This window comes from Botrytis fragariae (assembly GCF_013461495.1).
Source record: "Botrytis fragariae strain BVB16 chromosome Unknown tig00000000, whole genome shotgun sequence".
Classification (NCBI taxonomy): domain Eukaryota; kingdom Fungi; phylum Ascomycota; class Leotiomycetes; order Helotiales; family Sclerotiniaceae; genus Botrytis; species Botrytis fragariae.
Genome location: NW_023500986.1, coordinates 982,415 through 995,803, shown reverse-complemented (window position 1 = coordinate 995,803; position 13,389 = coordinate 982,415). Strand labels below are relative to the sequence as shown.

The 13,389-nt window shown below is 41.8% G+C and overlaps 3 protein-coding genes across 3 annotated transcripts; 1 reads left to right on the top strand and 2 right to left on the bottom strand.

Annotated features, from left to right (window-relative positions):
• Nucleotides 1-2,178: 2,178 nt before the first annotated feature.
• Nucleotides 2,179-3,571, bottom strand: Bfra_006521 (putative methyltransferase domain-containing protein; the record flags this gene model as incomplete). The annotated part of the gene is made up of 2 exons (XM_037336891.1): nucleotides 2,179-3,187; nucleotides 3,258-3,571. 2 exons carry the CDS (start codon nucleotides 3,569-3,571, stop codon nucleotides 2,179-2,181), a joined length of 1,323 nt encoding a protein of 440 aa, XP_037198257.1.
• Nucleotides 3,572-6,055: 2,484 nt separating this feature from the next.
• Nucleotides 6,056-7,528, bottom strand: Bfra_006520 (putative dtdp-glucose -dehydratase protein; the record flags this gene model as incomplete). The annotated part of the gene is made up of 4 exons (XM_037336890.1): nucleotides 6,056-6,651; nucleotides 6,701-7,236; nucleotides 7,290-7,434; nucleotides 7,510-7,528. The coding sequence occupies 4 exons, from the start codon at nucleotides 7,526-7,528 to the stop codon at nucleotides 6,056-6,058; spliced, it is 1,296 nt and encodes a 431-aa protein (XP_037198256.1).
• A 2,166-nt stretch (nucleotides 7,529-9,694) lies between these two features.
• On the top strand, nucleotides 9,695-11,222 carry Bfra_006519 (putative solute carrier family 35 member e3 protein; the record flags this gene model as incomplete). The annotated part of the gene is given in 5 exon segments (XM_037336889.1): nucleotides 9,695-9,958; nucleotides 10,012-10,475; nucleotides 10,490-10,640; nucleotides 10,713-10,903; nucleotides 11,177-11,222. 5 exon segments carry the CDS (start codon nucleotides 9,695-9,697, stop codon nucleotides 11,220-11,222), a joined length of 1,116 nt encoding a protein of 371 aa, XP_037198255.1.
• Nucleotides 11,223-13,389: the final 2,167 nt, after the last annotated feature.

Sequence of the window (13,389 nt, the reverse complement as noted above, 5' to 3'; positions counted from 1 at the left end):
CCCACTAATTTCCCTCCCTCCCCTACCATCCTCCCCATCACCACCCCATCTCCTTACCCACAAGCCCCCAAAACAAACTCCACAAACTCCCCCTCTATACCTCGTTCGTCCTCTCTTCCTCTCACATTCCATCCACCATCTTCGTCTTTCCATCTCCAAGTCTCTCGAACTTTCGTTTTCTCTCTCTGTCCCATCACTCTCTCTATTCAGACTCCTTTTACAAAAAAGCATCCCACCAGTCACTCTTTGTCTCGAAGTGGAAGTTGACATCGGTACCGCATGGCCACAGCCAGTATATCTGTATTGCGTTTCAATACACATCCTCATCTACTCTCGATGTTGCTTGCGGGCTATGGTTTGTGAATCGTAGTGTAAATAGTATCGTGTGGTTATGAAATGGTATATGTTGTGTATATAAATAATATATCACCCCGTGAAGTTGCGCATCGATTATTATCTCACTGATATATAATGTCTCAGAATCTCGTAAAGTTGTTCGTTTATCACATCTTCCGAGTGTGAGGCAGCGATAGCGATGGATCAGCTTGACGATGAAATGGTTGCCTATCCTATTGCCTAAATTTCTCTCATCGGGTCTTAGTCACATTTCCTCTCTTCCAACTATCTTCTCAAATCTTCTCCACTGGTAAGCTATACAGCGAAGCTGTATATATGACGGCGAAAATTGGGTTGAAGTAGCTATATTGATCATGTAGTGGCAATGAAGGAAAAATTGGACTCAAAACGATGGGAAGATCTCTTAAATATCCAATCTCTCAAGGCTTTCGGTGAATCACTGCACTCGCATCACTGTTCAATCACTTACTACTCGCTGCCCCGATGCATACCTGCACTGCATTATGACTCGAAAAATGAAGTCACTACCCATGTTCTAACCAACCACCAATAATAATTGTCGATGAATATCGATCACCTAATCAACTTGATCTCCATCTTTTTCGGTAAGACAACCTTGGTGAATAAATTGAAAAAAGAATAAAAAACAGCACAAGATATCGATGTTACGAAAGATGAATAACGCCCCCCCCAAAAAAAGAAACACGCTACCAAACAACATTCAGGTGAATAAGAAGAGTTTCAAAATAAAACTTCAATCACACAACTCATGATTGAGCTTGCGTTCAAAATACGAATGAATCTAAACAAGACAATAAAATTCACACAAAGAATAAGAACACTCACTACCTAGTTCAAAGTCATCAACACCCGACATTACTGGATGAGGATACGTGCGACATTGCAACGAGTACCATCCAAACGCCAAGAAGGCAAATATTTAGACATCAGAAAATGAACACCTCTACTAGATGAGAAAAGCCCTGATAAATATCTACCTAGGTAAGAACAAAATCATGCAAGCTTTTAGGCAAACAAGAACTGTCCCACAACCAACGCAAATGAAAAAGACCAATACTCCACGCCTAATTGTGTGATAGGTTATTAGAAATAAGAGTGCTGACGCTTATAAGATAGAATCTATACAAACAAGAAGAAACATCCACCCATCCATCCGACACTTGCGTCCCGAGGGCCTCTCATCATACAAACTAAGCACAATAACATATGAACCCACCAGCAAGATCTCATCCCCTAGATGAGGACCACAGGTATTTATATATACACACCAACAACATCAAAAAACAAGACATAAGCAAACACTAGCTGTAGCACCAAAAGTTCACATCCAAGAACCAACACCCATTCAACCAACCAAACCAGCCAGCCACATACAAACAGTGATTCTTATTGCGGGGTATCTATTGTAAATCCTAAATCCTAATTATTAATTCAAAATGCTATATCAAATTCATCTCATCTTCTCTCCCTTCAATCCAGTTCTCACCAAGCTAATAAATAGCCCGCCCCTATCAATTTTCGCCCATCCCATCATCATAGCCTATTCTTAAAATCGTGATCCGTCTTCCAATCATGAAGTGAAGTGAAGTACATGCTTTTCTAACATCAAAATGCCGCGCTTGCATGCTTGCTAACCCGCCCGCTCGCTGAAAAAGATAAAGCCATCTGGAATGAGAAGACTATAATCATGACCCAAATACAAGATGCCTCCCAGATCTGTAAAGTATAGATAGATAGATGAAATGAGTTCTTCGACTATCGACTACACTAGTAGACGAAGTAGTATGCATGCGAGCGAATTTATTCACCATTCAACTTTATATCCCCATCACCATTAATCGTCCGAGTTTCCGTCACCACAGTTTCTCCATCTCTATTAGTATCAGCATCAGCATCCACCTCCCACCCCGGTTTTCTCCCCACCAAAACCCTCGCCACAGTCTTCAACCCTCTCGCCCTCTCAACATCCAAACTAACCCTCCTCATTTCCTCTCCACTAGACACACATATCCTCCTAACCTCTTCTTCCTCCCACCCCAAAGCCTGCGTTAACAAACGCAACGTATACGCCTCCAATGCGCTCAACATCGACACCAACCATAATTTTCCTATCGTCTTTTGCGTTTTATCATCTGGCCAAGGACCCATCGGAATCGCAAATTCCTTAACTTCTACATCTACAAATCCCAAATTCTTCAACTTTTCCGGCTGAAGATGTGCAATTCCACGTGGTCGTCCAGCTATTCGAGCCGCTTCTCCTAAAGCGTGGAGAAGGGCGGGCATGGGACTATCTTTTTCGAAAAATGTAAGGAAAGCTGCATGGTCGTCAAAATCCATAATTTCAATCCACCCACCGGGTTTGAGATGAATGAATGCTTCGGAATATATCTGGTCCCAATCGCTGAATGCTCCGGCCATATTCCGCAAATGCACGAGATCGAATTCATTAGCAGGCCAGGTCCATCCGCCTTCTTCTTCCGCATCGTCGATTTCGAAAAAGACATTGAAGGGGACGGCTGTGGGTTGGACTTTGGCGATATCCGTTCCTATTATTTCGGCCGAGGGCCATAGATCACCCATTCCCATGGCCCAATCGCCAGCTCCTGTTCCAATATCGAGAATGCGGGTCGGAGATTTGAGAGGCACGGTAGTAAGTTGATTGTCGAAGATCTGGAGATATATTTGATGAATGATGCGTAAACGATCGAGTTCTTCCTCATCAATTGGCATATAATAATCTCCCACATAAACTCGACCATGTTGTTGTAAATATACCACATCTGAATCGTAGAGGGAACGAGTGGAATTTCTGTACATGTCGAAAAAGTATTAGCAAATAGTCATAGAAAGAATGTAGAAATAACAAATAAGGATCTCACACTGTATCTCGATCCGTTTGAGCATGATGAAAAACAGATTTGGTATAAGCAGCCCGTTTTCTATGGTCTTCAATTTCCTTCTGCACAGTTTCCCTCGCAGCAATCGCATCATTTTCCATTCCCTCTTCATCATTGTCGTCTGGTATCAGTGGGACACCATTACCATTATCCGAATATCTCAAGTCCCCAGGAACATTTGCATTCCCATCTGGTGAAGTATTTTCTCTGCCAGTTTCTTCCTCCACTTGCTCCCCCATGGATTTGGGATTGGTGCAAACAGCTCCCATCGACTTTTTCCTTCTCCAAATTACCATTCAATCTAACCACCACCGTTTGTGTCGTATAATGTTGTGTTTTATGATCTTGTCGTTGATATCCTTCGAGCGGGTTATCAATATTTATATGCCGATCTCGAATCCAGCATTCGCCCGAGCTCCCGTCTTCTCTCCTGCAATGGATTGCATGCAAAGTCGATGCAGATATGATGCTAAACACAATGCTACTCTCCCTCACCAGCTCGTTTTCCGAGATCAACAAACAGAACGCACCCAAATCGAAATCGAAATCCCGGAAAAGCATCCGCGCGTTCCAATTAACAGACCCAGACCCAAACCCAAAAGATGGCACGGTACTTCGTTCTCCGTACTCCCACCACCAAGACTTCGCGAAGTTACCAAAGATTGTCCTGTGATCCGATCATCGAAAGCGGTGACCCATTTGAGGTCTATTGAATGCATTAGCTAGGCACCTAGGTAGCATAGCCAGCCAGCTAGCTCTTTTTTTATCTTCACTCCTGTTACCTCCGGCGCTCTAGTAGCGGTCCCTAGTTAGTTAATGAGTTAGCTTCCATCAGAGTATACAAGTTCACACCAATGAAGCCCGTGTTGAACAAACTTTAACACTACCTCGAACACTAATCAAAGTACCCAGGTGTCTAGCATAGTAGCCTATCTTATTGGGAGAAGAAGAAGGTTGACAGCGGAAACCCCACAAAATACCGAGAAAGAAAAGATAAATTCCGCCGGAACCCAATGATAAGCCATTATCTAGCAGGTAGGTACTTACGGATCGTTCCATTAGCATCTTTGCCAAAGTCAAATAAACCCCATCTACCGTTTGTACATCATCCAATTGGTTACCTGCAAACAGGATGTGTAAAATGGCCATTGATATCCACCAAAACTCCATGTTTAATTTAGTACTGAAATTCTGTCTATTCATTTGGGTGAAATGCGGTTCTAATATGTATGACTGTATGTCCACCTTTTTCAATTGCTGGACCATTCGACATCATACCAACACAGCACCGACTACTCCGCCGCTGGAATGTTGAATTGAATGCATTATCTCAGTATCTTCTATAGCCATCTATCTATGTCAGTACAGAATGTTCCAACCACAGCTCAATCAAAGGTCCAGTTTCCATTCCGCAAGAATAGACATACCTCGCCGCCTCCATACCACCACACATCAAATCCCATCCATCTCATCAAAACACAACGCACACAACCCAGAAACTCAATCATCAGAAACCTAAGCATTACCTAGCTGGTAAATACCCATCTATGAACATCACCTCCACCTCCATCCATCTCAATTGCATACCGTACCATCCCATCCCATCCCATCCCAACAAACTAACCACCATTATATCATACCAGAGTGAGACGGTTATGGGATTGAATCGCGAGATCGCTTTCGAGTCTCACCACCATACATATCTACATACATACACACATGTCAGATCTTACACACATCGTATCTTACACACATCATATCGTACGCATCATATCTTGCACATACTAGGTACCAGTCGATATATACAGCATCACACACATACACACCGCTCTCCCACATTTGCTGGGACTCCAAGTCTGTGAGGCTTTCCAACAACTTTCCAATAGTATCCATCACCAAAGCGTGCATACCTTCCCAACTCTCATAAACCATTCCTTTTCTTTTCTTTTCTTTTCTTTTCTTTCCTTTCCTTTCCCAATATGCATGAACCACACCCACCCACTTACCTACCTACCTACCAACCAACCAACCAACTCAACATCTCTCCCCCTCCCTCCCCAGCTTTCAGCTTCCCAAAATCCCATAACCTAGTGATTTACCTACCTACCTATCCACCTATCCACCTACCCACCTCTCAATTTAGCCCCTTCCCCACACACACTTACACAAGGAGAAAACAATCCAAGCCCCAAAAAGAACGAAAAAGCAAAGAGACAACCCGGTACTGAATAGACATCTACTATAATCTTCCCAAAGCCACCCCTCCCTCCATCTTACTGCTCTGCGCACCGGCACTTGTATCCATCACCATGTCTCACATCTCCTCACATCTCCTCACACTTATACACTCATCCCAAGCAGAATCATACTACACAATCCCACATATCAAGCCCGAAGATGTTCTTGTTCCAACAGCTCACCTCAATGTTCAAGAAAGGCCCGATGACCAAGATTGTTGTTCCAAAAAAAAATGATATCTTTTTATTTTGTGATCAAGTATATCCTAATTCATACTTATCAATCCAGTCCCATTCAATCCAACCAGAAACCCCAAGCTAATATTCATAAATAAGTCTCTAACATCAACATCATCTATGGAAGTACCACCAATCAACTAGGTCTACCCATGGGGAATATAAAAAACGCACGCTCTAAAATTGTGTCCGATAGCCAACCCCTAAATCACCAATCACCAATCCATTTTCTACGCCACCACCGAGCAAGAAGCTGAAGTGCAATCAATGCAGTGCAGATGAGTCAGAGACTATCACCCAAATAACCTATGCTTCCACTGCTTGAACCAGTCCATCTGAAACGCCATTCAACTTCCTCTTCTTGCCCAAAATCATATTATCATCAGCGTCGACTACCATCTCTTCTCTAAGTTCTTCAACAGTGTTGTTGTCGTCACCGACCACTTCCGAACCAGCAACCGTGGGGAATGGTGTAAGGACCTTGGTGATATCACCCCACCATCTTTCGCCAAATCTCTGATACCAGTCAACAGTGATCGCCATTCCATTTTCGAAGCTGGTCTTCTGATCCCAACCTAATTGTCTGAGCTTGGTTCCATCGACTGCGTATCGATGATCGTTGAAAGGTCGATCCTGTGTATGCTTGACCCACTTATGAAGTTCTTCCTGGGTGCTGTGGGGGATGTTCAAGTATGTGAGTAACTTTGAACATAATGTCAAGTTGGAGATCTCATCGTATGAGCCAACATTGTAGATCTGTCCAATTGTGCCCTTGTGAAGAATAGTATCAAATGCATCCGCTGCATCACCAGCGAAAAGATATCTTCTGGTGGGAGTTCCATCTCCATGTAATACAACTGGTTGTCCACGTTGGAGTAAACAACTGAATTTTGGAATAATTTCTATGTAATTGTCAGCTGTGAATTTCAAGACTTTGACTAGAGTACTTACTCTCGGGATATTGGTGTGGACCGTAAACATTGTTACTGCGTACAATCATCACAGGTAGCTTGAAGCTCTTCTGGTAAGAATGTACCAGCATCTCGGCTGCTGCCTTGCTCGCAGCGTATGGATTTGTGGGTGCCAAAATGCTGGTTTCCAAAAGATCATCATCATCATCCTTGACCTCTCCGTAGACCTCATCCGTAGAGATATGAATGAACTTTTTGATCCCGACCTTTTTGGCACTTTCGAGAAGAACGTGGGTACCATAAACATTTGTGTGTGTGAAGGCATATGAATTTCCGAAACTCAAATCAACATGAGATTGTGCTGCGAAATGAAAGATTGTGTCGATGTTGTATCGTTCCAAGCAGTCTACAACTTCCGATGGGTTTGTAATATCACCATGATAGAAGGTGAAATTGCGCTTGTCGTTGAGTGCCCGGGTGTTATTCAATGAAGCACAGTAATCCAACTTGTCGAAAGAAACAATATTATAAGCATCGGGGTATGTCAATGTCAAATGTCGTACCAGCCAACACGCACTAATAAAAGGTTAAAAATCCGTTCTGTGCTGCACAAACAGATGTGTCCTTACATAAACCCCGCTCCTCCCGTAATCATGATATTCTTAACATCTGGCAATGGTGTGAATTTGGTGCTTCCTATAAGTATAGGAGCTTCTTTCCAAACGCCGAAATCTTCGAAGAATTTGTTCTGCTCTTCATTGGCAGAAGAGGGAGCTGTGAATGAGACGAATTAGTGAATGGTTCTCGATCCAATGGCAGAGGAATAAATGGCACTTGGAAGATTCCTACCTGTACCGTTTGCAGCCATTGTATTTGAAGGACGATATACGCAAATTGGAAAGATCGATTGGAAAGAAAGTAGACGTTTCAGATGATGTTGAATTGGAAAGATTGAATATACGAAAACACAAGCAGATGTTCGCCGGTTCCAAGAATGCGCAAGGAGGGTATGGAGGAGCTTTATTATTTAAGGAGGCTGCAGGAAGAAAAGCCAAGGAATGTTTAAGAGACCAGACGAATTGGCCGATGCAGGGAGATATGATTATGATTAAATTTTAGCAAAAGCAAGACTGCAACAGTGGTAGATCCAATCCTAAACAAGGCTATGCTTTAACTAATGAAATGGACATGCGAGTGAGAGTGAGAGTGAGAATGAGAGCGAGATTGGTAAATGGCGGCATCTGCAGGGAGAGATGGTGGGAGACGGAGACGGAATTTCTTCTGGATTATCTTCATTGCCATGGATGGGATGTGATCTGATTTGTTGTATGAACGGATATGGAAACGAATGCAATAAGCCCATGCTTTAATGCCCTTGAGGATATGGTTATTTAGTTGTCAACGTGGGTTGGGTGGGTTGAGTGGGCTGAATGGTGGTTTGAACGGATTTAGTGCATGGATCATGATGTGTTCACCCTAGCTAGTGAGGGAAGCTAATATCTCAGCACTAATAGAATCATCAGTTACAACTTCATGCTAGACAGAAGTAGTCTTCGCTGAGTTTGCTGGTATAAGTAAGTGCATTCGAAAATAATCCCTTGTATGGTGAAAACGTTATAGTGGGGTGCAAGGAGTTTTCTGAGGAGGGAGGAGGGAGAAGGGGGGACACCTTACATTAGCATCTACTTGAGTGAAAGCATATTTTAGATCCTCTGCTAATGTTTGACGATAGATATCTGGGTTCCCAGTACTCGAGGCTGTGCTATCATGTCTTTACCTCTGTATATCAGATAACTAATAGCAAATAACCGAATCGCTACTCGACACACACGAGAGACGTCGCTTCGCTGTCAAAAGAGATCAGCGAAGAGAGACCTCGAACAGATGAACTAAAGCCACACGTCCATCGCACATCGTATTATGGATATGGAGAATCTAGATTACTAATCAGCCTTTTACGATAGGGGTCAATTCAGGGCTCCAATCAAGATCTCTTAGAATATGATACAAGATCTCAGCCACCATGTAAAGGAAGAAGGATTCTGATATGATTGAGTGATTGATTGATTAATTGATTGATTACATGATCTGTCATACTTGAGATACTTTGTTGCATATAATCTATTTGAGATGAGATGTGTCTTCGTTTCTTATTTTCCATCTAGATCGATAACTATCGAGGCTCACAAACCATCTACTCTTCCTGGACGCGTATGTATGTCCGAGCCTTGGGCAAGAAATCCTTATGGGATTAATATGGACTCCAGTATCCACTGAATTAAGTAGGAATATAAGGTTTAAGATTTAAGATTGTCACAGAAGTTCAAACCAAACGACGTCGATTACGCGGTCTCACAATCGAGGGAAGGGATCCCGAGGGTCGTAGGGTTGTAGGGTTCCAATGGATCTCCAACATCAAAAAGATCTATCTTTACACCACGCTTCCGTAGTATAGTTACACCCAGGAGATATACGACAGACTCCATACGCGAAGAAGAGGAAGATCTACATCGTAAAAATGTAGCCGAAGCTCAATCCCTAGGCGTTTATTTTGATTTCTTATCCGATATATAATCACAACTATCTATCCATCTAGGGACCTTAATCTACAATACCCTACATTCAATCATAAGTGTGGCATGTTTTAGAATTAGCCACCAAAGGGGCGCCCAAATTGTGTCCACTCAATTGTAAGTTGGCATGTTTGCGGTGCAGTTGTACCGTGCGAGTTGTTTAAGCTGCTAGCTACCCCAGTGCAGTGATGTGATTCCAGTAATATTAAATGCTTATGAGCTTTTTATTACTCAAAGGCTGTTTTTGATATTAGAGTCATTTGTCTCCGGATGAACTAGCTGAAAGTTTCCCTAAGAGCTCACTCAGGATTCTATGCCATGATAAATTATTATACTCTCCGAATACCCTTCAACATTAAATATATTACATTCTAATTGATTGACCATCTCTTTTCAATACAGTTGAATATCATCAACTCTCTACACGTCTCTTGATATTCTACGATACCAAAATTTACATTATGGCGGAAAGATCAACGGATCGTTTGGCTTCTATCAGCTCTGCGTCGACCGAAGAGAGATTTGATGATAAGACCGAAAAACGTGCTTTGATGGGTTCACAGGATGGAGACTACAACTTAAGAACACCAGAGGAATTGGAAGAAGACATTGAACGAGCAGATCTACTTGCGCCGCCACCAGAAGATAAACCAAAGGCACCGGACAGTTCTGTGAGATCTTCAATAATTTGGATGGTGGTAAATACACTTGCGACCATCGGCATTGTGAGTTTTTGCGACATCTAGAACTTCCTCACAAAATCTTAACAATTTCTTAGGTCTTCACCAACAAGGCAATCTTTTCAGATCCTTCACTGAAACTCGCACAACTCACATTTGCTGCCTTCCATTTCACAGTAACATGGCTGACGCTCTTCACACTCTCGCGACCACGGTTCGCCTTCTTCACACCCAAAAGAATTGCAGTCAAGGACATCTTTCCACTCGCTATTTCCATGGCATTGAATGTCATCCTACCGAATTTATCTCTTGCCTTTTCGACAGTTACTTTCTACCAAGTAGCTCGAATTCTCCTCACGCCAACCGTCGCTCTTATGAATTTCGTTTTATACCGATCCACTTTACCTAGGAATGCGATATATGCTTTGATACCAGCTTGTCTCGGTGTGGGAATGGTTTCTTATTACGATTCACTACCTGCTGCTGATGCCAACATCCAAACCACCAGTACTTTAGGGTCATCTTCGCATTCTCCGGCATTTTCGCCAGTTCTCTCTACACAGTATGGATCGCCAGTTATCACAAGAAATTGCAAGTCAACAGCATGCAATTATTATTTAGCCAAGCACCGTTAGCAGCTTTCATGTTGCTCTACGTTATTCCATTCGTCGACACTTTCCCTGTTTGGGCGGAGGTGCCTGTCAACCGATGGGTTATGATCATGATGGTATGTGCTCTCGTATTAATGTTAAACTCGTATATGCAAATTGCATTGTCAGCTAATAACTCCATCTTCTAGTCGGGCGGGTTTGCATGTCTAATTAATTTGTCACAATTCTTCATTATTGCTCAAACTGGTCCCGTATCGAGTACTGTTGTTGGCCATGTCAAAACATGTTCGATTGTTGCTCTTGGATGGATGACCTCTGGACGCGCTGTGGGTGATAAATCAGTAATTGGTGTGATGATTGCAATTGCTGGAATTGTTGCGTAAGTTTGAACCCCTTTTCTGTCTTCCAATTTCCCTTGGGCAAACTCCAAATCATCCATTTTCGGGGATCCTAGCCGGACAATTCTTGGCGAGCGGTAAGCGGCCAGCACCCGTTTTTCCGTTTTTCACACCTTTCTTGGTGTCAAGCTATTTAAAGGCCTGCCCCGAAAGACTATTATCCGAGTTCGTATTGAAGTATCAATCAAGAATTCATCTTAAATTGGGTTTATGTCAAATGTCAAACATTCTTATTAACGAAATTCATGTATCAGATATTCAATGGTAATGATCAAACACAAAACCCAACCAAAGAAATAAAGGGGCGAACGTTACGTGCGTCATCTATTCCATATGGGTTTGATAGCCCAAAAGAAATTTCACGGCCTGCTTCAGTAGGCGTTTCGAACTCAGAGCATCCATCGCTGTCACTCGGTGTTTGTTCATCCGAAGGATCGAGTTATCACGCCGTAACTTTCCTATCTGCACAATGTTACATCACAAAGCCTTACCAAGCGGGGTTATCGACATGCGGAGGATGTCTTATCAGGATTCTCGAGAACAGAAACGATCTTCGAGTCCGTGCTTATAGTACTACCTTTCTTCAAATTTTGTTCAATTAGATAGACTTTTTCTGGATTCTTCTCTTGTTTTGGGCGGGAAATTGCCAAGCCGATTGATGGATTATATTGTATTATTATATTATATTGTGTTTCCATTGATAGGAAAATGATAGTTTGATTTACGCGATAGATACCAAAATACATATATGTATTACTTTTTTAGTTTTGCGAGCTGCACTTCTTCCGTGTTGTGTGTGTTTGATGTGCATTTTTGATGCATTCTCTCATTTGCCCCTTCATTATCGCTACAATGGGAACTTCGGATATGCGAAAATGGGGAATGAGTGCCTGAAGATCTAATTTAGTATATCGCCACCCCTTTTCATACATTTATCGAACAAATTGATTTAGGGTTTTCTATCCATTTTTGCCTTTCTATTTGTTATCCATTCTCAATTCACTTGCCTGTGCTTGTCACATAGTATCGTGGCTTCTTCGACTACTCGATACGAAGTCCGGATAACATGCCAGCGCTTACCTATCCTTCTCGACTACCTTTGAGATTTCCGCAAGCTGAATTATTAAATGGTTGAATGCTGAGTGGGATGTTGTTGTTGTTTTGTTTGAAAGTCATTTGACACGAAGTCCCTATTGTAAGTTTTGTGTTTTGGTAAGGATAATGCATAGGTAGGTGAGTGAGTGAGATTAGTGGGTTGGGAAATAGTGAGGAAAGAGATAGTGAAAGTAAGTGCTTAATTGATAATTGGAATCTTGCTGTGGCTTCTACGATCATTGATGAATAGGTATTGAGAGGGAAAATCTCATGGTAATACTAGTTGTATTACATTACAATGACGGGATGGTATCGGGATAGTGGTCTCGAGAAAAGTATACATTCAGTTGAATGTATGTATGTTCTAGGAGATCTTAATCATTAGAGTTGGAAAGCTTGTATTTGTTGGGTTTTTTTTATGATTTAATACTTCGACTGTATTCGCGATCAAAGATTGAAATGCGCGTTGAGATGTCAAGTCTGATTGCACGATCGAATAGCATTTGGTTGTCGAGTCTATTTCAATAATTGAATTATTGATTCTCGTTGGTGTATTGAGATGCTTTAACTGTTGAATGAATCTTGATAGTTGAAAGATCCTTAATTTCTATTTCTCATTCAACAATTGAAAAGTTTGAAATGATCGAAATATTTTCAATCATCGTGTCTGCTTTACTATTTGTATCATTACGACTACCAATATTCAAGAGTTTTAGATTTTGAAGAGATTATCCTTGTATCAATAATGCTGTCGAATGCCAAGGTTGACAGCATCTGTGTATATACTATGGTATTTGTACATATCGATGCTTCTACTCAAACGTCTAGCTTTTTCTATTACTCTGGTATTGGCAATGTCTTTTCCAAAGTTGGATAATATCTGTGGATAAACCAACAGTTGTATCAGTTGGATGGGTGAAGCTGTTGTTACCAACTGATGCTGTTTCATGATGTTCTATCTCTGATCTTCGAGAATTTTGTGCCTCAGTTTCTGTCCTTCAATTGTTCTAGCTAGGTAGATGGTGCTGATCAATTCCATTACTATTGACTATCAGGATGGGCTTGGAAATCTCTGGAAAGTGAGTTGGCAAGATGTCGAAGAACAGAGATCCTTGATGAAAGCACCTCTGCCGCCACACAAGCCTGCCCTTCCATACAAATTTCCTTAATTTTTCACTAATATCATATACAACAAATTTCTTTTTGATATTCTCAGCTGGAAGTTTTCTGGTATATAGCCCTGATACCATGATTTTGAGCTGATAATAAGTGGCGTTTGCTATATATGTTAATTGGCTCAGGTTCACAATAGTTAATGGATAGGTGTCTTTTTACTCCCTTGCTTAACAGGAACGCCATATCATCCCTCGGC